Source organism: Cupressus sempervirens, chromosome 3, assembly GCF_028749045.1.
Source record: "Cupressus sempervirens isolate cs-2001-9-10 chromosome 3, ASM2874904v1, whole genome shotgun sequence".
Taxonomy (NCBI): Eukaryota; Viridiplantae; Streptophyta; class Pinopsida; order Cupressales; family Cupressaceae; genus Cupressus; species Cupressus sempervirens.
Genome location: NC_143120.1, coordinates 327464131 through 327490882, shown reverse-complemented (window position 1 = coordinate 327490882; position 26752 = coordinate 327464131). Strand labels below are relative to the sequence as shown.

Here is a 26752-nt window from a genome sequence, read left to right as displayed (position 1 = left end):
CGAAAGGACCCGTCAACTACATACAAATTAATGACTACATGCTAATCTACCAGTCAGCTACACTATTTACCAACGACATCAACCCTTCGGCTACACAATATTTACCGACGACATCATCCCCCCCAAAAAGAAAAGTCGCCTCCTGGCGACTTCAGAACTAACAAAATAGGAGACAACAACATACAATATAGAAAGAATGTAGACTAGGGAGGAGGTTGTGTCCTAGAAGAATGAAGATTACAACAATGATCCAAAGTTGTACATATACCATTCCGAAGAACCTTCTTGAAGGGCTCGTCGGCTACATGCCGACTACATAATAAATACTGATGACATCAACCTGTCAGCTACACAATATCTACCGACGACGTCAACCCGTCGGCTACACAATATCTACCGACGATGTCAACCCGTCAGCTACACAATATCTATCAACGACATCATCCCCCCAAAAAGAAAAAAGTCATCTCCGGACGACAATTACAAAATATTCAAGACAAATTAACAAAACGGAATACATTAACTGACTAACTACAACAAGATAGATCTGTTTCTGCCACACTACTTTCACATTCGTCCTGTGCCTGCACCAAATTGGTCTCCAAACCACGTTGCATCTGTAGCCTCTACTAACACAATACTGTCTCCTTAGTCAAGCTAACCTTGAAGCCACTTGTGCCGCTTTCTCTTCCAGCTCCTGGGCGCACTTAGCCAAGTGTCTCTCTACTGCCCTCAACTGGATGATCAGCTCCTCCCAAGCTCTCTATGCATCCACCAAGACAACTTCATGTCCAACACCTACTCCAAGTGCCTCAAAGCGTATCACCCTTCTCGAAAGGCTTGCTCCGTTCATCTCTTCACCTTTGGCACACTATGCCTGCAGCAGCTCTAGGTCTCATCAATTGGTCACACTTCCCACGGTTGATAACTGAACCGATTGGGGGTCTAGGGGGCATCGCCCCCAGCAGGGTCGAGGGGCACTCAAAGCCACACAAAACTCCATGGAACACACCATTTTTGTGATTTTCTTCCGATCCCACACTCTTTCTGACAACCACTTATGTTTCCTACCTGTTTGTCTTTCCCTTCCCTTGGGCATCATACATTATTTATTATGAACATTTTTTATTTTTCGTCATTTTTTTTTGGCTCCTTCGTCTGCTCGTCCGCTGTTGTGCCTCTTTCATCTGTTCTGCCTCTCTATCACTCCTAACTGCTCTAATGCTTTTGGCTTCCAAGCTGAAGATTAGTGCCATTGCTGCATCACTGCTAAACTTCACACAAAACATCCCTTGCATTCGTTTGATGTGGAATGTAGAGCCATGGATGACAAGAAAATAAAAGTCCACAGGAAACAAGGAACCATCTGTAGAGGAGAAGGTAGCTACGGAGATGCCCGCGGAGGAGAAGCGCAGCCGCAGAAGCCAAATAGAAGTTTGCGGAGGAAAGGATGTCCGCGGGAGTGAGATGACACCATGGAGCCCAAGGAGTTGCATCCGCGGGACACTTGCGAAACAAGTGTGTCCGCGGAACTCCTCTGCATCCGCAGAAAGTTCCACCTTCGCTTCTTTTGTTTTTGATTTTTTTTTTGTTCATTTTTTTCCTAACTTTTCTAACTTGGCCTGATAGGGCGATTATTACTTTGCCTCGTCACACCTAGTAAACTTTTAGCTTCGGTCCATTGATGGCCTCGAAAATCTCGTGCCCGTCCAAGGTCCATAGCTTGATTGCTCCATTATCACTTACTTCTCGAATTTGGTATGGCCCGACCCATTTGACTTTAAACTTTCCTGGTTTGATTTCGTTCTATCTGTCATACTTCAACACTAGCTGTCCTGGTTGGAACTTGTTTAGTTTCAAGTGTTTATCATGCCACGCTTTGCACCTGTTTTGCGTCACCTCCATGGCCCATTGTGCCAATAGCCTCTTCTCCTTGAGTTTGTTCAAATTATGCAACCTTTTCCTTAGGCTTTCCATGTTGTCTAGCTTATTCTCCAGCGCGATCCTCAGACTCGGTATCATGAATTCTGCTCGTACCACTACCTCTTGTCCAAACATCAACTGGAACGGTTTGTGTCCCGTCGTCACCTTGTATGCCGTGCAGTATGCCCAGAGGGCAGAGGGCAGTGTTTCCTCCTAGTCTTCACCTTCGACCGTACACTTGTAAATGATTTCTACCAAGATCTTGTTCGTAGCCCCAAACTGACTATTTTCTCATGGGTAGTACGGGCTTGATAGAGAATCCTTTGGTCCTGCCATTATTACTTGATTTTGTGTACAGGCACTGTTTAGTACTGCGACACTGGCACTATTCGGCATTGTAACACCGACACTGTTCTGCACTTTGACATCGGCACTGTTCTACACTCCGACACCAACCCTCTGCACTCTGTACATCGGCACTGTTTCGGACAATCATCTTATTTCCAATAGCTGCGTTCTTTGGTGAAGAAGGGTCTTCATTAAGCGAAGTTGTCCGTTCTGGAAGCGTATCGCGGACAAAGAGTTCACTCCACGCTTGTGCTCGGTGCGAGTTAATTCCCTTCCATCTGAATTCTCTTCTCTCAATGTATATAGGTTCAGAAATTCCTCCCTTGCTTCTTCCACCAAATCCAAACGCTATCGAGTCTCTTCCAACAACTCCTCAATGCTTCGGCGTCCGTCGACAATCTGCTGAAACCTCCGTCTGTGCTTGACTTGTTGTGCCAAAATTAAATTTCCTTGTGCTATGTGTATTTCATCTTTTTCCTTTAGCTTATTCTTATTTTTGTTTAGCTGATTCGACATTAGTCTCCATTCCTCTGCCTTCGCTCCAGGTCCATTGGGCAACGGCGCCAAATGTTAATCATATGAGGTAAACGGTTTATTAATGCATATAGACAATAGACAAGAACATGTAACACAATAGTACTCTTTTTATTATTCGCATATATGGTAAAGAGATTACATAGTGCTTCCAATGATGATTACAATGATATCGGATGGTGTACATATACTTCCCACAAAACCTTCCTGAAGGGGCCCGTCGACTACATAACAATTAATGACTACATGCTAATCTACCCTCGGCTACACAATATTTACCGATGACATCAACCCGTCAGCTACATAATATTTACCAACAACAAAGCTTTCACATAGTACTTAATGCAAGGAAAACTCAACACAACTCCACTACAATACATGAGGGTAAGATAACATAAGATAAGAGAAATTTATTAATGTTCAACAAGAGACCACAAAGAGGATCTAAGAGACTGAAAGCATACAAACAAGGCAACCACCAACAACAGGAGTACAAAATGGTGCCCGTTAAAGAACAAGCAAGAAATCAAAAAGAACTAAAGAGGAAAGACTAGAGGTCCTTCCTAGGTGAGAAGTCCAGCACCAAAGGATACAATTTGGGGCGAGCAGTAGCCCTAGACCATCTTCGAATACTATTGGAAGTGGAGTGTTGTTGCCAGGTGTACTCATTGCGGGGTCTCATACACTTGGTGTGATTGGAGGTAGGAATGCTAGGCAACCGCTTCGTGCTACAGGCTAGTGACATGGGGAAGAAAAAGGAGGTGATAAGTAGATCCAAAGCTTGGCTTAAAGGGAACAAGAGCTGCAAAGTGTGGTCGCAAAGTTGTGTGGTCTCCCAAGGGTGAAGTGCAAGGCACCACTAGTCGACGTATTTGAAGAAAGTAGAAAGGGATCTACACTCTTTGAACAGAAAATGAAACCTCCTCTTGATCCTGTAGTAGATGGGTCAGCAAAAGATAAAGTGAGTCTTTGTTTCCACCTCTACCAATGTACAAAGGAGGAAAAACAAATCATCTCTATTGATTTGATGGTCACTCTGAATCCAAAGCCGGTAGGAACTGACTCTAAAGGAACCCAAAGGGATATGGAGGGTGTGACTCCAGTGTCAAGTGAAGTAGAAGGGGCACACATAACCCCACCTTGAATGTCCATGAAGTGTTCAACATAAAAGGCCATCCTTGGATAGAGGCTTACTCCAAGTCGTGATGATGTACTGCCTGTAAATATCGAGTCTAATGTGCTCATTCAACTCCTCTTAAGAGGGGAGAAGGTGAGCAGGAGCATTCAATGAGAACTAAAAGTGAGGAAGACGATCAATCCCAACCTAATCGTACCAGCAACAGGCCCTAACAGTAGGACTAGAAACAAGAACAACAAAAGAGAAATAAGCCAAGTAGGAGTATTTGTGATTACTATCAGTTGAATACGCAAATCCCCAAAGACGGTGAAGGAACTAGACCAAATTGAAGATGGCCCCAATCTTGGAAGGATGGGCTCCGAACTCAACGAGTATAACAATGTAAAGAGTAGATAGATGACAACTAATGATACGCTGAAGGAGAAGAGTTTGAACACACTCAATCAAGGCCTAATTAGAATCCAGGTGAGAGGGCCCCCACACAACAGAGTTGTATAGCACGATCGACCTGACTAAGGAGTCCAGGAAGGCCAACTTGGATATAGCGTCCTAAAACTGATTTCTCGAGCGCTATCTCTCCAACATGCCTAGGGACCCAACCCCTTGTTGACCCTAGGCTGCATAGCAAGTATCAAACTGACATGTGGCCTAGAGAACTTAACCTCAAGGTAGGTGTAAGAGGATGCAATCTCAATCTCAAGGCTTTATAAATAGAAGTGGAGATGGGAGGTCTTCAAGCAGTTGAAGACCATAACCCGAATCTTTGCCCAGGTTCACCACTAACTACCGCAAACCACAAAAAGAAGTCAGCTCATCAAGAAGTCGCTGAAGACCCTCTAGAGAGGAGGCTAGAAATACATCATCGATGAAAAGGAGAATTGAGATCAGAACCTGGTACAAGTAACGACCATCATTAGGGAGTGAGAAATCTCTGAGAAAAGCCTCAAGCTCATCAATGTAGGTGTTGAGCAAGGTTTGAGAGAGAGGGCAGCCCTACTTCGCCCAAATGGTGCTTTGAATCGGATTGAAGAATCCTTCTAGAGTCCTAAACCTGCCCACTACAATCTCATAGAGTCACATAATAGCTGCCAAAAAAGTCTCAGAGATCCAAATGTCTCTAAGCCTCTAACAATTTGCCACCTGAGGAATAGAATCAAATGCTTTGTGAAAGTCCAAAGCAGCAATAGACTTTCACCAAGTGGTCGGAAGCATCCTCAATGACAATCTACAGCATCAAGATATGGTTCATGGTTCATTATTTTGCACATATCCATAGCATTCAACTTGCATTCTTGGCCATTCAAACAAAATCCTGACCTTGTCTACATGTAATCCATCATTCTAAACTTGATTTTGACTCGTTTTGTCCAAATACATGTGGTTCCGTTCATTTCCATTCATCACATGTGTTCCATAAGTATCTAATCAATACTTTGAAGTTTTGAAAACCTATTCTTCATAGATCCACCATTGCAAACCAATATCCAATGCCTTTATGGATCCAATCCCTTCAGACAATGTATGTACTCTTTGGAATTTCCATGTTGTAGAACAAGATATGTCTACACCACCAAAAGCCAAAGGAAAGATGAAATATCAACATGATAAGGAGCTAGCCCATGCAACTCTATCACATGTTTCATCTAACCTTGATCAAACCTCACATAGAAAGATTGGGCATGAAATATCAATATGATAAGGAGCTAGCCCACGCAACTCCATCACGTTTCATCTACCCTTGATAAAACCTCACATACAAAGACTGGGCATGTTGACATGGCCAATTTCTTGTAGAGCCTCGAAACTTCTTTTGATGAAGATATGGAATGTATCAAGAGAAGTAGCATTCATCCAGTATCCACCTTCCCTATGGCTTCCCTCGAACCTGAGTTTGTCAAGGAATGTGCACATCATTTTAACCTCAAGTCGAAAACAATTAAGCATGTAGATGGTAAGGTACTTTTCAGCTTGGATCCAGATATTATTGAACATATCTTTAAAGTCCTTGGAACTTCAAAATGTGTGGATTTGTCCAAGGAAATGTCTATGCAACTATGGAATCAAAGCAAAACAGATCATCAAAGGTATTCAAACGATAACTGGGTAGATCATAAGAAACCCAATTTCTCTAGATGGCCAAGAACAATACATGGATCTGACTTCTCTCCAGAAGTTAATGATTTTATAACTCTTCTCAGGAGAATCTGTGGTCTCAAAGAATTCAATCTCTCTAAGACCTGGATGTTTAATTTCATCTATCATATTTTTGGAAACAAAGAACCCATCTATTGGGGAGAACTCATAAGCACAACATTGTGAGAAGAGTTGACTCATGTGGGGATATCATCCTCATTCCACATGGATTCATATTCGGTCTACATTGTTGCAGCCATAGGGACATTCTCAAGACTCTCCACCAAGAGAAATTGGTCTCTGGTTCCCATCTAGAACCACTATAATCAGCTTATGCTAACATAGAGAAAGCAACACTATAGGAGAGTGCAGGATGCATTTTTGGGGCATTTCAGGTGCCTTTTCAACAAAGAGTTAGCAATCAAAAGAGTATTAGATGAGGTGTCGGAAAAAGGATATCAGTTCAGGTGCATTTTCTTGCAATTTCTAAGTTTCACCTACGTGAGAGTTGGTAATTTTGAAGGAGAACCATACACTCTGCCGAGATATCTTGCTAATAGGATCATTCTCATGTAAATGACCAGACAACTCATGGAAGTGCAGACATACCAAACCAACCAGCACAAGCCAAGATTCGGCATTACCGCTGCCAAACCACTCCAAATTGGTCGATATACACTCAACTCAGTGTACAAGGCGAAAGCTATGTTTAGATTCAAGAAGGTTTACTTTGCTTTGGTATGATTGAAGTGCAAGTCAATCCACAGATCCTCCATTTAGATTCAAGCAGGTTTATTTTGCAGAAAATCATCGACTTTAACATGATTTAGATTCAAGAAGGTTTTGAGATTGAATTGAAGGCATACTCTTGGATCAAGAAGTAAACCTGCAGTAGTCCATCTTGATGATATCTACCTTAGTGTGCAAGTCAATCCACACATCCTCCATGCGATGAACATGGATGATATCTAGATTCAAGAAGGTTTACTTTTCTTTGGTATGTTTGGAAGTGCAAGTCAATCCACACATCCTCCATTTAGATTCAAGCATGTTTACTTTGCAGAAAATCATCGACCTCAACATGATTTAGATTCAACAAGGTTTTGAGATTGAATTGATGGCATACTCTTGGATCGAGAATATCACAATACTCAACTTGAAAATCTTTCTCCCTTTCCTATTTAGTGGCAACAAAAGGAAGGAATTTCTATCTTTGATAGGTTCCAATCTATTTTGTTGAATACCAACAAGTGGGTGGAAAGCAAAGGTCTTAAAAGAGTACATCTGAAGTTTGGGATAGATTGCAGTCATCTGAAGCCGTTGTAAGAAAGTCTCAAGTAGAGATCAAGAAGAAAGATGGTTCATCCTCCTCAGAGCCAACTAAAACTCTCAAGTTTAAGCTCACAAGTGGAAAAGTTGTAATTCCACCATCCGATTCTTCTCAAGCACGCATGCAAGTGCAAGAATCAAATGAAGAAGAGGAAGAGGGAGGGATAATGATCATATCTCCCTATAGCTGCCAAACAACTAGGAACCATCTACTCAAGAGGAAACATTTTTGGATGTTGTAGACAATAATGTGGATTCATTCTCTATTGTATTCATGCCTACAATTCCCATTTCAAAGGTGAATATGTCGGCACCCCCTATGTCTTCTACAACTCCTATCCTCACATTAGAGTAATGTGAGAACCTGGGAAATGTATTTGATGAAATTCCAACTCCCTCATAAGGACAAGATTCCCAACTTGATACCTTAGTTGTAGGGTTCGAGATGTTCATGACATAGTCATCCCAAAGAACACCCATAGTTCTAGCTATAGTTCATAGACTCATAATCAGAATACTCGGCAAGCTCAAAATTTTCAACTCGGCATCCTCAAAAATTCGACAACTTAGAAAGTGCTAAAAACTAAAATCTCTTAAAGAAACTTTTTTTTTTGTAGAATTCAATTACAAAAGGTATTAAATTAGAAATTGACATCTCAATAGAGAAAATGCATTGCTTTATAGCACTAAAATTATTTGAAAAACGTAGCTTAATCAACATTATACCTACATTTTTTACATCTATAAAAACGTGAGAGCTAAACTTACGAGTACTCGCCAAGAAAAAAAATATTGAGAGTACTCAACAACTCTAAGAGTACTTGTAGAGTTTGTAAACTATGGTTCTAGCTATATAAACTGAAGCATGCACTATGACAACAAAAATACAATCAGGATCAATGTATGTTATATCCACTATTCCAGTTTCACCAAATGAAGGTTTTAGCTTGCTTGCATGGTTGGGAAACATTAGCACGAAAAGGAGAAAGATCGTACTACCCCCAGATGATCTCCTTGAAAAGAAAAACAAATCTAAGCTCCCAAAGGTGAAGGCTGTCTCAAGAATCCTTGTTGATTCTAAGAAGACCAAATATACTGAGATTGCAAAGCCCTTGGAGGACAAACCAACTAAAGAGCTTAATCATTCGAATTACAAGTTCACCAAAATTGAACTTGGTAAACAATCAACGCTGAGTTGTTTACGAGATGCCCAAGATTCGCTCCCAGATTCGTCAAAAAGTAATCATGGGCTCTGGGAGACGAAAAACCAGTTGAAGTAGGAGAATGCTTGTCTTCATGACATCATTCACAAACAATCCTCATAGCTTGTGGTTATCACATCACAAACAACTTAGGTGAATCAGAGAGCCGAGGCAGCACTGTAATGGACACCCCTGGATGTCCCAAAGAAACTAAACCAAATTGTTGAAAGGAATTATGTCAAACAATTTGCATTCAACTTCTTATTTCTCCGTTTAATGTTTTAAACCTCTTATAACTCCGGAAATCAAACGTTTATTTGTTTGTTGTGTTTCGTGCATGGAATTGGTATCATACAACATAAACAAGAAAGAAACTACAATGATATGCAAAGTGAAAATGAACTGCTGCTAATAAAATGTTATTTTCAGAATTCATAAAACCAAATACATGGCAGATTTATCAACTCACTAATTACTTCAGCAGTATTGACATAATACTCCAGCCCATGCTTTCGAACTTGCTGCTACAATACTTTGTCCTTCAATCAGTCCACTACCTTCATAATACCATTCCCTCAAAGCGGCATAAGCGTCGGACAAGTAGTGAAGAAGATATGAGCAAAATACCAAATTTGCCTGTAGCCGGAAATGCAACTAAACTGCTTGATAATGAAGCCAATAACAAAGAATTCCAAAGGCCAAACCCCAAGGGAATGACGTCTAGAATGTTACAAGAGAGGATAGACGTCCTCAAATGCCAAGAACGAAGCTGCAACTCACACACCAATTTCTTTTCATATTCAACCTGTCTAATAAAGCCACAAATGCTTCCTTTTATTCTATTTCCAAGGGTCCGCTCAACTCATATGGGCAATGTGGGATAAAAGATGTGTAATATATAAAACATATATTAAAATACCCCTTATGTCTCCCTTGGGTACACATCACCATAAAATAAATATTAAAGTAACACTTTAATATTTTACAATTAAATTAGACGTTACTTTAACAAAACTTCAGGCATTAAAATGTATTAGCAATCGGACTCCGAATAATGCGAGTGATAGCTCATCGGAAAGCTCTCACCAAGGAGTATCGAATCCAATCACCAAAATTGACATGCACTGTGTCCTGCCAACTTACTAAAAAATAGTAAGTATGCCTAAAACTGAGTAAATCAACCTCGTTTTGGCCCAAACTGGAAATGACTAGGCCAAAACACTCCAGGATTCCATTAAACCCTTCGTTAGCCCTCCGGACCATGTAGAACAAGGCTAACACACACACACTTGGTCAACTACTAAAAGAACGTGAAGGCCAAAAGATGGGATCATTACAAAGGCTTGGTTCGAGGATGTTATCTTAGGAGTCCAATCAATCAAAGATGCGCTCAAAGTCCTTAAACATATCAGAGATGTTGAAGAAAGGCTCCATGACATGATTGCTTCTTTTAATCAAGAAACCAATACCCTGAAAGAAGATTTGGATACCTAGGATCAAATGGCAAAGGGTGATTGGGATATCTTGATCACATATGACATCATTCCATCCCTGTATATGCTCTATGAATATAAGGGACTCAAGAGTCATAAGGTGCAGGTGGTGGAAAATCTTTTACAAAGATATAGGAAGCCCTAAAAAGCTGTCAAGCAGTAGAAATGAAGATCATGAGCAATCTAAGATAGATGGGATGCAAGGTCCTTACAAAGGATGACAACTTGTTCATTGAAGAGGAAATGACTTCAGAGTTCACTAACAGAGTGAATGCTGAATTTGATTCAAAGGATTTTGGATCGCATACGATGAACAAGTTTGCCATAAATAAGTTTGTGACAAAAAACTTGTGGGATTCCTTTGCGGAAAACTACCAAGTTGTAAAAACAAGACATGCCAATGTAGTCAGGGTTGAAGCCATTTCAAAGACAATGAAAATTCCAAATCTTCTAATGCTTCATGATTGTATTGCCAAGTATAGGGCTTTTCTTGACAATCTTTAGGACTGATTCAACTTTTTCCACCTTTTTCTTTTTAGTTTTTAGCATTTCAGCTTTGTACATGAAGAAGATAGATTACATATAATTGCAATTGCATGTAACTTGATTACACAGACCTTCAGTACATGTAATCAATAAATCTTCTTTCCTAATTTTACCAAGTAGGTTGCTCCCACTTTTTCCTCCTTTCTCTCACGTCTTTTCCTATATAATGAGTGCCCCCCTTATTGTATATCTCATCTTTTTTTATATGCGAGAGAGCTCTGAAAAACCTGTGCAAACATAACTTTGATTGTGTAGTATTGATTTCGAAGAAAAGTGAATACAAAGAAACAATTCGAGCCAAAACTTTGATTGGGAGCAATTGTGATAGAGCAAATTAGAAGCTTTGACTGTAATTTGTGCCTGTTGTCTTTGATTCATGTTATTATTGTGTGTTTAATAATAGAGCATAGTGAGTTAAGAAGTGATTGGAGTCGAAGCTTTGACTGGGAGCGATTGTGGTAATACATAGACAAGAAGCTTTGACCATAGCTTGTGTTACCACCTCAAATGCATGAAAATAATTACAATTTCCCTACTTCTGGAAATCTTTGTGCCCTAGTGGTAGAGGTTTTCTTATATAATTAACTAAAACAGGACTTAGAGCCAAAATGGTACGCTTTCAATCAGCCTTTGAGTTGGTGCTAGTTTATCGGTATCACCATTTCTAACTATTAGATAGAAGTGTAGTTTAGAGATTTAATCTTGCCCATTAATGGTAAGTGGATTTAAGAGGAAAGAATATTGGTAACACCTTACAAACTCTCTCAACTTCTTGCTTACCTTGAGTTGATCCAAGGAACAGTGAGAAGGGGCAGCCTTCCCATTAACATAGGAGAAACTTTGTCTCACACACTGTGGCTAGTCATCCTATTATGAGACTGGATTTGAACAAACTATCGGTTGCAAAATATCCACCCAACACCTAGGCCTTGGAGGGGGAGTTGGGGGTGGACAAATGAGGGAAGGAAGACATGGAAGCCTCCCCATCTCTCTTCGTATTCTTCTAGTTCATTTACTTGTGTTGCCTGGCTCTTTATCTTCAAGAAGCCTTAAGGCTATGAGACTACTCTCTTTAGATTCGGCTCCCTTTGAGACAACACCTTAGTTATCTTATCCCCTCTTTCTTCATAGTGCTTCCTCCAACATGTGGTACCAAGTAGTCACTTGGGATGCCCTCTTCTAGCCTTCCCAAATTTGAGGCCTCGCAGGGGTTCTACTCAACAACAACTTCTCTATCCACCTACTACAATCCTCAGCATTGGAATGGGATCTCCTCTTTCCATTTGGCTTATTCTTTGGTCCTAGATTTCTTTCATGGTTGATCCAGACCAGTAGCTTGTTGGTTGTTATTTTGTGCTTTTGGTTGTAGTTGTTTTCTCTTCTTGGGTGTCATTTGGTGTCCCTATTGTGGGTTAGTCTCTTCTTTGTTTTAGCAATCCCTTGGACCCTTTGTGGTCTTTCGTTGAACATTAGTAAATTTATCATACCTTATCTCCTCTCAATCCATCCTAGTTATCACATCTTAACTTCTTCCCCTTTATCTCATTAAATTCTTTGTCTTTAATGATTCCATGAATGTTCACACCTACTTCAGAAAACTTCTGCCTCCAAATTCAATAGCTAAGTGTTTCCCACATTCATTGGAGATGGCTGGTATACTCTCTTTAATGGTACTGCAGGTAGCTTCTTATCTCCCCTCAACTACCTACAGTCAAAAGGTGCCTATGGTTCATCATATTACCTTCTTTCCATTTATAAATATTATTTAAATCTGCTCCTCAATCATGCCTACAATGAAGAATGGGACAATAAGACAAACAAATTGTCGACCACTACTCAAAGATTTGCTATCATTTGACCCAGTAAAATGTTTTGCAGTCCTTAAAACTATCCCAAGCTTAATATGTTATTATTGATTAATATGATGACCTTGAATATCATGCACCCTAAATTAGATTTTATCTGAAGATAGATTCACCCTTTTCCGTTATGACTAACAAACCTTCATGCACATCCATCTTCTGTATTCTATTGTGTCATGACATGAACAACCATTCACTAAATTTTGGATCCTATATGTAAAAGTGGTGACTATCATAATGGGAGACATTACTCGACTTGCATTCATCTCAGCTAGCCATATGCATTGCCACTCACTTTGATTAATTGCACAGGCATTTGCACTTGAGCGTCAAAAATGTTTGAAAATTGCAGGAAACAATATGGACAAAAAAATATGTTTAAGTACCTTTGCTCCTCATTAAAAAAGGAAAGAACACGCTTCTGGTGTTAACTCCATGATCAATAATTAATTTTTCTATCTTCCTAGGCCCTCACCCTATAAAAGATGATTTTGAACAGCAAGTGAATACTACAACTGCATGAATACACAACAAAATAGTAGTTCTAAATAAACAATGCTCTGGAATAGCCCATATTATAACATAAAGCCAGTAGCAATATAATCATTAATCAAGCAGAATCAAAATATGTACAAATACAATGACAACATTATGGTGTTGGAAGAGAAACAGATCAATATTCCATTGATCAATGACTCAACAAAGAGCTATCATATCCTCTTTTGAGAATTTTAAAAAAAAATACTGAAGATTTGTAGCCTAATTCTTATTTCTCACAGGTTAAGGGGCGAAATGGCAATAGAATTTTACAATAATTTGATCCAGGCTCAATCACTTTATTTTCAAAAGGGCAACTTAAATATTAGTATTATTTTAATAAAATGCCCAGCTAAATGATACATTATAAGGCCCATTTAATATCTACGTAAGACATGCTTTTGAACAGTTTAAGGAAAAAGTAAATTTAAATTGAGGTCACAAAAGGAACCTTTTAAAAAAGGTCATTTGGTCAAAGCATAAGATCGATTTGTGTCATTATTTTCAATTACAATTTCAGAGGTTAATTGTTTGAGAATGAAAATCCTTGGCATAAACAATCCAAAAAAAAATGAAAAACCTTTTTGGTTTCCATTTTTAGATTTGAGTACAAAAGCCCTCTCAACTATTTAAAATAATTTCATCTGAGAATTGCATTTGTGCAAATTATTGTGTTTATTTCATGTATTTCAAATAAGGATGAGTTTAACAATCAAGTATTTGCAAGCAAATCAGATCAAAATTTATTGTTGGCTGATGAGAATGAATTTTCAGACCAATTGCATCACTAGCGTTTCTGTTCAGGGTTAGATCTACTGTTTAATCAATCACCATTCATCATTTGTCGGCTGCCAATCAACATTTACTCAGGCATTGCTAATGTGGTGCAGCCTTGTTGCTGCAATTAGGGGATATACTCATCATTTTCCAGCTACTACATTAACTGTTGTTGTTGTTACCAACATTGTACGGCTACTATAGATCCATTCCAGCCGTCATACTACCTTGTTGTACCATTAATAAGAGGACTGTACATTTTTTCAGCCCAAATCTTTTCTGAGTTGTGTTATTGCTTCTGCTGTCATACATTTTAGGCCACTATTCTCTAGATCTTGCATCAACACCAAGCTTCTACTTAATCAGTACAATTGTACAGACTATTTGTGAGTGGAATTTTATGTCATCACGTGCTGAAATGAAAAAATGTACATGTATGATGATTGGCAGACCTTTATCCGGTATTCAATATGATAATTGAGATATTAATTGCTCCTGTCATAAAAGAGCTCTGTTCTTCGTACCTACTATTCCATTAAAATAGCATTCATTGTTTAGATGTGCAAGGGTTTACATGGTTATATCAGCCATCAATGTTCAGATCTGTTGTCATGATTACTGAGATTGAAATTTGAAGATTTCCTAATTTATATCAGATTTGTATAATATCATATCTGCTGCAATATCCATGTTTTATTTCACATATTAATTTCCTAGCTTTATTACTACTAATCAGCAATCTAATATTTACATTTGGCATCTATACTTGAGAGTTCATATTTATTTTAGTTTGTACCGTCGGAAAATTACATGGAAATTGCACATTTCCTAAGGTTCCCAGTTGGTGACATTGCATTTACAAAGTGTACATGGGTGCACTCTATAGAAAAGAAGATAGCTTGAGAAAAGTATCCAGCAAAAACAACCAAGAAATCAAAATAGAATTGCATTCGATGGAATGCAAACAACCAGATTAAACATTTCATCTTCAATAAACATATTTAAGGGCAGGAAACATACGATTTCACTTGCACTTGCAGTGCGACCATTCACAAGAACCTGTAATGATTGAGGCATGGGTAAGATATTTAATTTTCATATGGAAGGAAGAAAAGCTCAATGGATGTCTAATGCTAAGAAAAATATAGGATACATAAAAACAATGAGGAAAAACCATTAAAAATAGCGCAAAAAGCTTCATATTATTAGTTAATAATTGTCTATGCACATAATACAGCTCAATATTCATCTTTACAACTAACTTGCCCAATGGAACTAATGAGAAAGGTAATAGAAACTCTTTATTTAATAATACAAAGAAGGTGAATAATACATGTAATGTCCTGGATTTGGTAGGACCCTGGAGCATGAACACATCAGCTCATCATCGCAACCCTGATGAGTTGACACTTGCACTTGAAAGTCTCAACCTATGTGACTTACTATTTATAGTAAGTCAGGTAAGTGGTGTTCCATTTTTGTCAATGCCGTAGTGACGCTTGAGTCCACACTATATCAAGATTTCATTGAACTTTAATAATAAGTTGCATACTGGAGGTTATTTATTAAGTCTCACTTAATTAATAACTTTATGAGTTATTGGTTCTAATTGGATGGCGTTTTGGAGAAGACTCTTAGTGAAAAGTGTGTCCAATAAGACTCATGGCATTTGGTGTGAAGAAGTATTTTTCATCAAATTGTTATAATTACATTCCCTTGCAAAAGATTGATCCATATATAATTATTGCTTATGTTTATGAATTTGTGAAGCTTTAAGGGTTTGGCATTGACTATTGGGATATTGGGAATTTCCACCATTCAAACTGCACTTTGAATTGACCTTAATTGCTAATGAATTGTGTTTCACTTTTTATTACTGGTCTGCATTTCAATCTTAAGTTTGAAGGTGTGTTTGCTGAGGAATAGTAATCACTGTTGATGCAAATTGATAGGAGAAGGTACAGCTGCCACTGAGGAATATATTTCCGCCATCTTTATCAGCGTTTGATTGGATATTATGGACCTGCGATCACCAGTATAGAAGCTGCATTTTTTCCTGAGTATATTAGCATTTCAAGTCAACAGGCTGTGGTCGCTTTTAGAGAGGTAATGTGGGGGTTTAAAGAGGCTGCAATAGATTTCCTTAGTCACAATAAGATCCAACATTTATCTTCCTTATAGAAGGTTCTTTGTTTTTACATAAATTATTGCATATGTGCATTCGGATCTGTAGATATTTCCAAATTGAAAGAGAGAAAATAAAGTTGATGTTTGAATCTCAGCTATTTGTTTTCTGTTTCTAAGCATTTATAGATTCTGAAAATTCCGAAAAAGCATATATTCTCAAACTGCAAAAAAATATTAACCTTCTAAAAAACAAAAAAGAGCCTGTAGGGTTCATTACAGTGGTATCAGAGTTGTTTCCTGCCAACCTCGGGGAACTGGGTTCATATATGGCACAAAGGTTTATACCAAGAGTACGTTACAAACACAGGGGTAGGACTTCACCACCAGGTGCAGTAAACACAAGATTCAGTTTGGCACTATGGGTGATAGAGATGTTGGTGGTTAAGCTATTGACAAAGATGCTGGTATAGGTAATGATATTGATAGAGTGGCGAGGGCCATGCTCAGGGACCTTGCACATGGTTAGCACCAAGATGTTGATGTCTGCAACAACTTTCTAATACCTTGTAGTACATTGCTCTTCCTGGAGGTTGTAGCGGAGATAGGGGCATGAGGAGTGTATTCGCCATCTCTCACAGGTCTAGAGCAAATGACAAGATAGACCATACAGGTATACATGACAGGTCACAGCGACCTTTCCTGAGGCCTGAGTTGGATGTCATGAGTATTGAGACTAAGGCTGCACCATTTGTTGATGATGGGGTGGCCCATTATGCAGAGTGGAATGATTTACCATAGCAATTAAACAAAGCCTGAATTGCAATAGATTTCTGACACATAAGAGAGAGCACTATAGAGGTAGGTCTTGACAGAATGATTTGGAGGCAACCAGCAAGATGACTTTGACTCATTTTGATGGATGTGGGAAGGTTATAGTGAGAGCTTGGGTTCATAAGCTCAATACATATCTCTCATTACATCCTGTGACTGAGGACACTATACGATTTGTTATGTTGCATCTAGATGGTATAGCCGATGACTGGTGGTACCATGGGTTAGTGTCATTGCACCATGATCAAATTACATCCTACCAAGAGTTTGTGGATAGACTGGTAGAGAGATTTGACAAGAAAGACCCCAAGACCTATTTGCATGAGTTGGCACAATTGAGATAGACTAGAGGTCTTGAGACATTCATTAATGAGTTTCAGTGCTTATCAGTGATAGTGTATGACATTTCAAAGAGGACGTGTGATGCTTTTCATTGAGGGATCAGTTGAGGATCTTAAGTGGGTTAAGTCTCTAGATCCAGCTACAAAGAAAGCAAGGAACTTGGAAATGCCTACTCCACGAATCAAGTTTTCTTCTAAACCATCTATTTCATCTTATAACAGTAAGGCAGCCCCAAAAAAGGTTGATAATTCTGATTCTAAGAGACCTGTGGCAGCCCCTTTAGATCAAGAAACACTTAATGATCTGAGGAGGAAAAAGGCTTTGTTTTTATTGTAGGGATCCTTATGATGAAAAGCATGATTGCCCTTTGAAGCCTAAGGGTAAAAACAGGACGATGGAATGGTTTTATGATGAGGAAGAGAGTTCTGGTCTTTTAGAATTGCCAGCTGAAAATGAACAAGAGACACACAAAAGAGTTGTTAATAGTGAAGAAGTTTTTGATAAATCTAATCTTAAGGTAGTGTACCTTTCTAGCATGAGAAAGGATCATTCAGATTACATGGTCTCTTGGCAGGGAAGCAAGTAAATTGCTCTACTAGATACAAGTGCCACTCGTAACATTATTGATTCACAGCTGGTTTCTGGGAGAAACATTCAGACTAAGGAGTTTGAGGGCATCAGAGTACACATGGCTGAAGATTACACTCTTAAGTGTAACAAGATGATTTCTAAGCTTCCCATGAAGCTAAAAAATTATGTCTAATGCAGATTTGTGTGTTCTTGAGATGGGAAGTATTGATGTTGTTCTCGGGATGAGTTGGTTACACACTATAGAGGATATTTATCTCAGCACTAAGAAGATAGAAATGAGGTTTTTTATGTATGGTAAAACTCATATCCTTAAGGCTATCGAAAACAACAAATTTAAGTTGAATTCATTTAACCATATGCAGCATCTCATTGATCATGATGCAGTTGATTGGGCAGCAAAGAGTAGGATGCTACCTACACTTGATGGGACAGATAAACCAGCTTATCATTTTGATATTCAGCGACTTAGAACTAAACACTCAAAAAGTGTTTAGTGATTAGCCACCTGGCAGACCACCTAATCGAGTCATAGAACACATCATTGAGCTATAGGAGGGCACCAAGCCCATTATGATTACTCCTTACCAGCACCCTAAATGCCTGAAAGATGCGATACAAAAGACTATTCAAGAGCTGCTCACTATGGGTCATATTAGGTCAAGTAAGTCCCCTTTTACTTCATCAATTGTTTTAGTGAAGAAAAAGGATGGTACACTCAGGATTGTGCATTGATTAGTGGATGTTGAATAGAAGGACTATTAAGAACCAGTATCCTATCCCATGCATTCATGAGTTGATTGATGAGTTACGTGGGGCTTGCTACTTCTCCAATATTCATTTGAGGATTGGGTATCACCAAATAAAATTGGGAGAAGGATATGAAGAAGATGACATTTAGATGTCATTGTGGACACTTCGAGTTTTTAGACATGTCATTTGGTTTGACTAATGCCCCTGTGACATCCTAGTCTACCATGAACAGAATCTTCCAGAGTCAGTTGAGGAGATTCGTCGTGGTATTCTTGGATGATATTCTAATGCATAGTTTGCAAACTTGGTCTCAGAGAGTACTCAGCAAGCCCAAAATTCAACTTGGAAGAAACTCAACATATACTCAACAAAAACTCGAGAAAAACTCGGCAACTCAGATAGTACTAAAATTTAAAATCTCTTAAAGAAACATATTTTTTTTGTAGAATACAATTATAAAATGTATTAAATTAGTAATTGACATTTCAATAGAGAAAATGTATAGTTTTATAGCACTAAAATGATGTAAAAAATGCATCTAATCCAATGTTTTCCCTGTATCAACATTTTTACCTATGTTTTTTAACATCTATAAATATGTGAGAGTTAAACTTGAGAGTACTCGACCAGCAAAAAATCTTGCAAGTACTCGGACTCTAAGAGTACTTGGAGAGTTTTCCAACTATGCTCTAGTGTATAGTAAGATGTCGGATGATCATGTGTGTTAGCCGACTAGATAGTTCCGGCGGTATTTTCTAGTCTGTAGCCGACGGTCCGGCGGTGTCTTGTAATCTGTAGCCGACGGTCCAGCTGTAAATAATTTGTAGCGGATAGAATAATTGTGGCCGACAGACCCCTTCGGGAAGGTTCGGCAGTAGTATTTATAGCCCGTCTAGGATCATTGTAAATCATCATTCATCTACTATTGCGAATGTAATTCTGCTATTCGTGTTCATTATCTGTATGCGATCATTTTCTTTACCTGTACGGTAAACATTTGGCGTCGTTGCCTTATGAATCTGGAAGGTGGGAGGAATTAAGATTAATGCCAAATCAGCTTAACAAAGATCGGAATAAGGCGAAGGGAAAAGATGGAATTCGTACTGCGCAGGAGAATTTAATTCTGGCACAGCAAGCCGAACACCGGTGAAGATTTCAAAAGATTACCGACGGAAACTGAAGTGCAAAGGAATTGTTGGAGGAGACTCGGTAGCAGGTGGAATTGGTGGAAGAAGCATGGGAGGAGTTCTTGAATTTGTGTTCGCAGAGGGAAGAAAATTCAGACGGAAGAGCATCAACTCGCACGGCTCGCAGTGCCGACGGAGCACAAGCGTGGAGTGACCTCTTCGTCCAGGATAGACTTCCGCGGGAAACAATTTCGGAGGATCCTTCGTCTTCACCAAGGTTTGCATCTGTCGACACCTCCAGTGTGGGAGTGCAAACCTCCGATGTGGGAAACCAGTCTGCTGGTGTGGGAGTACAGACTGTCGGTGTGGGAGTTCAGACTGCCGCTGTTGGAGTGCTGACCGCTGGTGTGGGAAGGCCGATCAATGTAGGAGTGCAAACCTCTAGTGTTATGGCGGGACCCAAAGAAAAGCTGCCGAAATTTGAAGGTGATGGCACAGCCGACCCCATCCGACATTGTAAGACATGTGAGACGATCTGGCGGGCAAATGGAATCACAGATGCCAACGAATGGGCCAGGCAATTTTCGGCAACCCTACGGGGTGTCGCGATTGATTGGTTTTCAGATATGGATCCGCAGAAGCTGGATACCTGGAATAAGATTAAAAAGGAGTTCTTGGCGGAATTTAAACTCTTGCAGGATGATAATGAAATCGTAGTGGAAATTTTCAATACCAAGCAAGGGAAGCTCAAAACTGTCTGTGTCTACACTAGGAGATTAAAAGACTTAATAAACAAAATGGAAAGCAAGCTAGCAGACGGATTGCAGAAAAGGTGGTTTGTGGACGGCCTACGCTCACAGTTGCGGAGGAAAATGAAAATTGTACCACCATCGTCATATGCCGATGCTTATAACAGAGCACTGGACCTTGAAAGTGCGCAAAAGACAAAGAAAAAGAAAACTAGCTCCTCTGACTCTGATGATGACGAATCTGCTGGAGATGATAGCAGCGACGACGAAGGTAGTAACAAAAAGGTTCGTGCCTTACAGAAGGATATGGTTCGAATGATGGAGTTTAAAAATATGCAGAAAGAGCCAAAAGGTAGTGAATTGTGGTGCACGGAATGTAAGACCGACGGTCATACCAAAGGATTGTGTCCGAAGAACCAATTCTGTGACATCTGTCAGATCATGGGACATTCGACAAAAGATTGCCCCTTTAACATGAAAACAAGAGGATCTCCGCAGGTTCTTCTCACACAGGAGGCCTCCCCATCAGGTGGTAACGGAAACACAAATGCCGCCGGCGCTACATCTGGAGGATACAAGAATAATCGGCGTGGACAAAATAACAACAATAACAATACCAATACGAGCAGAAGCCGGATACAGTATGATGCAAACGGACGACCGATTATTCAGTGCCGAGCATGGAACTTGTGGGGGCATTTTGCGTGGGAATGTCCAACAGCAAATACACCTCAACTATTGTGCCGATGGTGCGGACCCGGCGATCACGACGACTCAAAATGTCCAAAATCTGGAGTGAACTTGATCACTATTGGAGCGGATGAGGAAGAAGTTCTAGCGATTACACGGCAACAAGCAAAAGAATACCCGGACCCCGCCGAAGAAAAGAAGAAATTTGCGGCAGCACAGGCGAAGGTTGGAAAAGTATCTCAAGCAGTAACACCTCCGGACACTGCCAGCACTTCAGCAAGGAATTCCGCAGAACAAAACATAGTACGACACATTTTGCAAACGGAGGTGCAAGTCAAGGTAAGTGATTTGCTTCTCACCATGCCCCAACTTCGATCTGCTCTTTCAAATATGGCAGGAGAATCAAGCCTCGAGAAGGAAAAGTCATCGAGAGAACTAAGTCGACGAAAAGAAAAGAAAATTGTTACGGGAGGAGAAGATCAGATGTTGCTGGTGCTGACATCCGGACGGCACCCTGTAGTTGTCGAGATGGGGATACTTGGACATGTTCTCACAGACAACATAGTGGATGGAGGGTCCGACGTAAATGTATTGCCAGAAGAGACTTGGAGGAAACTTGGACAGCCAACATTGTGGCCTCCAAGGTTTTAGTTGCTGACCACCGATCAACATGGTATTAAACCACTAGGTATTCTCATGGCACAGCCGGTAACCATTGGCACCCAGCAGTTCCTCATGGATTTCATGGTGATTCCATTGAAAAGGAAAGGTTATGACGCCATCCTGGGCCGCGGGTGGCTTATCGAAGCAAGAGCTTGACACGACTGGAAGAAGAACACTTTATCTCTCGAAAGTAAAGGCCGCCGATTCGTCATTGATCTACATACCCAAATGGTAGGGGAAGAGACCCTCTCGTCAGATTCTGAGGGAGAGGAGGACGAAGGTAAACGACAGATGGAACCGGATCAGGAGGGTGTCCTCCGATTAGATGGGGGAACAACGGATGACAACTTGGATTCCATCAACGGTCTCTACCACTGGCAAAGGGGGGACTATGAATTATTTCACAGCTATAATGTTTTGTCAATTGAGAACGAATTTCCAAAGGAGTTTGCTGAAGTAAAGGAGGGGGAGGCACCGTTGGATGTTACACCCGCCCATGCATTCAGTAAAGGAGAGACAATCAAGTACAACGAAGCTCCACTGCAAACAATGAATTTGGGGGACGAGGCAGAGCCAAAGAACATACTAGTCAGCGATAATTGGGATCCAGTACTCAAGGCTGCTGCATTCAAGATATTTATGGACTACAAGGATGTGTTTGCATGGACATACAAGGACCTCAAAGGAGTACCGCCGGAATTGTGTGTGCACCGCATCCCGTCGGTGGACGGAGCTGTACCTGTACGAAAGCGACCCTACAGGATGAATAAGAACTATGCCGCATGGGTTACGGAGGAAATCAACCGGATGCTGGAAGCTGGCATTATCTTCAAGGTAAAGACCAGCGAATGGGTGTCACCGATAGTCATTTCATTGAAGAAGGATATTATTCAGATCCGGATATGTGTTGATTTTAGATGCCTGAATGCAATGACGATCAAAGATCCTTTTCCGATTTCGTTCACAGATAGCATTCTGGAGGAAGTAGCAGGACATGAAATCTACTCTTTTATGGACGGGTTCTCCGGCTACAATCAGATTTCTATAGCGGAGGAAGATAAGTTGAAGGCAACGTTTGTTGTCGAAGATAGGGTCTACGCGTACAATCGGATGCCTTGTGGGTTGTGTAATGCCCCAGCCACATTCTAGCGGATTATACTGCATATCTTCGACAAGATGTCTGTGGGAAATTTCAAAGCCTTCTTGGATGATTGGTCAATATTTAGCACGGAGGACGGACACCTGGCAGTGCTTGGTGAGTGTATGGAGAGATGTCGCAGGGCCCAGCTAGCATTGAATCCTAAGAAGTGCAGATTCATGGTTCCGCACGGCCGATTGCTCAAACACATTGTCTGTAAGGAAGGATTAAAAACGGATCCCGACAAGGTGAGAGTCATTCTTGAAATGCAGCCATCTACTAATGTGACGGAGGTAAAATCTTTTCTCGAGCATATAGGTTATTATCAGAGATTTATTAAAAATTTTGCCGAGGTGTCCCAACTGTTAGATAAGTTAACCTGCAAGGAAGAGTCATTTAGATGGGAGAAAGAGCAGGATGAGGCATTTGAAGGGATGAAGGTATGACTGGCTACGGCACCCATCCTGGCATATCCGGACTAGAATAAGGAGTTTCATGTTCATGTGGATGCCTCCAACTATGCGATCGGCGCGACCCTGGCACAGACTGGTAATCACGGACTGGATCATCCTATATACTTTGCCAGCCGGTTGCTCTCAAAGGCCGAGCAGAACTACAGCACGACTGAAAGAGAAGCGTTGGGAATGGTTTATGCTGTGCAAAAATTCCGTCTTTATTTGCTTGCTACACTGTTTGTGTTTTATGTTGATCACCAGGCCCTGTTGTACATGATTAGCAAACTCGTCATCCAAGGGAGGATCAGCAGATGGCTACTACTGTTGCAGGAATTCACTTTCAAAATCATTGTCCGATGGGGAAAGAAACACGTCAGCACCGACCACCTGTCGCAGATCAAAACAGGGGAACCAGCGGATGGTGTGAATGACGACTTCCCTGATGCACAGTTGTTTCAGATTGGGGTACTATCGAAATGGTACAGGAGTATTGGCGAGTACCTGTCAACAGGACAGTTTCCCATGGGGATGTCACCAAATGATAGGCGTAAGTTGATAATCAGGAGTTGTACATTTCAATTAATCAATGGGTTGCTCTACAAAATGGGGCCGGATCATATTCTTTGGCGGTGTGTATTGGAAGAACAGATACCGCAGGTGTTAAAAGAAGCACATGAGGGTCCTGCGGGAGGACACATGGGACCCAACACCACTGCATGGAAGATATTACTCGCAGGACTCTGGTGGCCGACGGTGTACAATGATGCGTGCGAATGGGTCGTCGGATGTGACACTTGCCAACGGGCTGGGAAGCCGCTGAAGAGAGATTTCATGCCACTTCAACCCTCTCATGTGCAGGAACTTTTTGAGAGATGGGGACTAGATTTCATTGGACCACTGAGGGTGAGCAAGACTCGGCGGTGCCGCTACATCATTGTTGCAACGGAGTACCTGACCAAGTGGGTGGAGGCCCGTGCGTTACCAGATAACTCGGCTGTCAGTACCGCGAAATTTATTTATGAACAGATCATCACAAGGTATGGAATCTCGTTACAATTAACAAGTGATAGGGGAGGTCATTTTGTTAATCATCTTATTCGACTGCTCACCACTCAGTTCAAGATTTATCATTCACTGTCGAGTCCGTACTATCCAAGAGCAAACGGGCAGGCAAAGGCCAACAATAAAATTCTGGTATCCATCATCTACAAATCCTACGCAATGGAAGGTGCCGACTGGGAAGAGAACTTACCCACTGGCCTCTGGGCGTATCGCACGGCATACAAAGTGATGACTGGGCACACACCATTCCAGTTAATGTTTGGACAGGAAGCAGTGGTCCCAGCAGAATTCATGATAAGCATCTGAAACGTACCAGATTCCAGCCGGGACAATTAGTACTGAAGTATGACGGCCGTAATGAAATCAAGCAAGGCAAATTCAAAGTGCGATGGGTTGGACCATATCAGATCCGACAAATTGGCGACACTAGGGCAATCAAACTGGCAACCTTGGACGGACGGGAGATAGCTCAGTCAGTTAACGGATCCAAGTTGAAATCATATCGTGCAAGAAAGTTCTCGCCATCATTAAATCCTCCCTCGTCGTCAGTACAGCACTCTCTGGCGGCGACATCATCTGGAGGTACCTCTGTTAATTGATGTATGCGAATATTGAGAAAAACAAAAAAATCAAAAAAATCAAAAAATAAATCAAAAAAAATAGTCAAAAAAAAGAAAAAAAATTTGTCAAAAAAAAAGAGGCCCCGCGGATAGGAAGGCTCGTGGACTGAAAGTCCCGCGGGCAACTGCCTGTCCGCGGGCACTTAAAGTCCCGCAGGTCCACGGGTGTGAAAGTCCTGCGGGCAGAGAACCCCGCGGGAATGTAAGGTCCCACGGACAGCGTTTTCCTCCGGCAGAAAAAGAAGAGAGAGCCCCTGCGGGCATAATATTTTATAAAATCCTCGCCACAGAAAGCCGCCGGTGAAAGAATGGTCCGCAGGCATAAAGTCTCTTTGATCATTTAACTCTTTCCGCGGGTAACAGGAAGGCGTCTGCAGCATAAAACTTAATCGATTCTTATTCATCCCTCTGGTTGTATCGTTATCCGGCAAAGGCGGGTGAGACAAAAATGTTTTCACCGGACGCTAGTTCGAAATCCGTCGCTGCCAAATGTGTGTGATTATTGCCTTGTCTTTTGTCGTCTTCAGGCTATAAGATCTCTGCAACTCTTCAAGGGAGGGCTTGACAATCATTCGAAGTTGATTTTGGATCTTTTTCTTCTTCTGCTCTGAAATGATGCGGATTCATCGTTGGTTGTTCTCTGATGCTGCACTCATGTCGTAATGGAGTTTGCCGAATCTTTTGATCTATTGAACTTGCTAGCTAACGCAAATTTTCTGGAGGTCGGGGAAGTAGTAGAACGTAACTCATCAGGAGCATGTTGTTTTCCGCAGTTTCCATCCAGCGCATTAGGTTTTCCGCCAAGATTGAGTTTGTTCCGAAAGTTACTAGCTGCCTTCTAGGAGTGCTGGTGTAGTCGGATTTACTACGACACGTTCATTTACCTCCTCCGTGGGGTGAGATTGCATGTGTAACAGACAAGGGGAAATCTATATAAGAAGAAATAAGTCATTGTTGCATGGAGTCAGCGGGCAAGCGGAAGCCGTGGAAGAGTCAGTTGGCGGCAAATATGGAGAAGAATTCAAGAGTTTTGGCATCAGGGATTCGAGTTGCAGGCCCTTCCGGTTCCAGTAGCAAGAAGCAAAAAACCAAGGAAGAACTCACCTATCTCACTGTCCAGTTTGAGAGTCTTAGTGGAAGCGAATGCCGGAAGTGGTGGCAGGAGACCCCCGAGACAGACCAAATTAAATAGATTTTGCTGCGGGCACAGGTACATTGGGCTATTCAGCTTCCCACTTTTTCCATTCGGTTGTTTGAATCAGTATTGCGCACTATGATAAAGACATATAGCGCTTAAAGCAGAACGAGTACATTCATGTACAAAGAGCATCAAATGTCAGTATCTTTTAAACCGAGGGATTTCACTAGGGTTTTCGGCATCCCTAGCCCCAATGGGAGGAAAGTGGAAATCAGGAATCATAAACTGTCACGAGAACGGAAGGAGCATTGGATAGCTCTAGTGTGCAGGGACCTTACACCCGTGGAGAGGGAGACAACAGTTCAGGGGACAAAGTGCAGAGGGCTCCGTAGAGACTTTATTCGGGAGGGTCATTGGCGTTGTATCATGGACTTCATCAAGAGCAGGTTGACAGATGCCACCCGTGCCTCAGATATCGCATTGCCGCAAATTGTGTTTATGAATGGTATCATGCAGGGAGTGGTATCTTTGCAGAGTGCCCAATTGGTCCTTCAAGAGTCACAATTACAGATTGAGAAGCTTACAAAGGAGTTGAGTTTGGCACAGTCTCCATCAACTGCAAATATACTACAATTACATAGAGAGGC

General features: G+C 41.0%; 1 protein-coding gene across 2 annotated transcripts in view; it reads right to left on the bottom strand.

Annotated features, from left to right (window-relative positions):
- LOC149566313 (Peptidase S41 family protein) overlaps positions 1–26752 on the bottom strand; it is a 317692-nt gene that overhangs the window by 39005 nt on the left and 251935 nt on the right. The window contains exon 9 of one of the 2 annotated variants that reach the window (XM_089819719.1): positions 14843–14881. The exons of the other annotated variant lie outside the window; for it this stretch is intronic. Coding sequence (XP_089675845.1) covers positions 14843–14881 — 39 coding nt within the window. The remainder of the gene's footprint in view (positions 1–14842; positions 14882–26752) is intronic. 2 annotated transcript variants of the gene reach the window in all.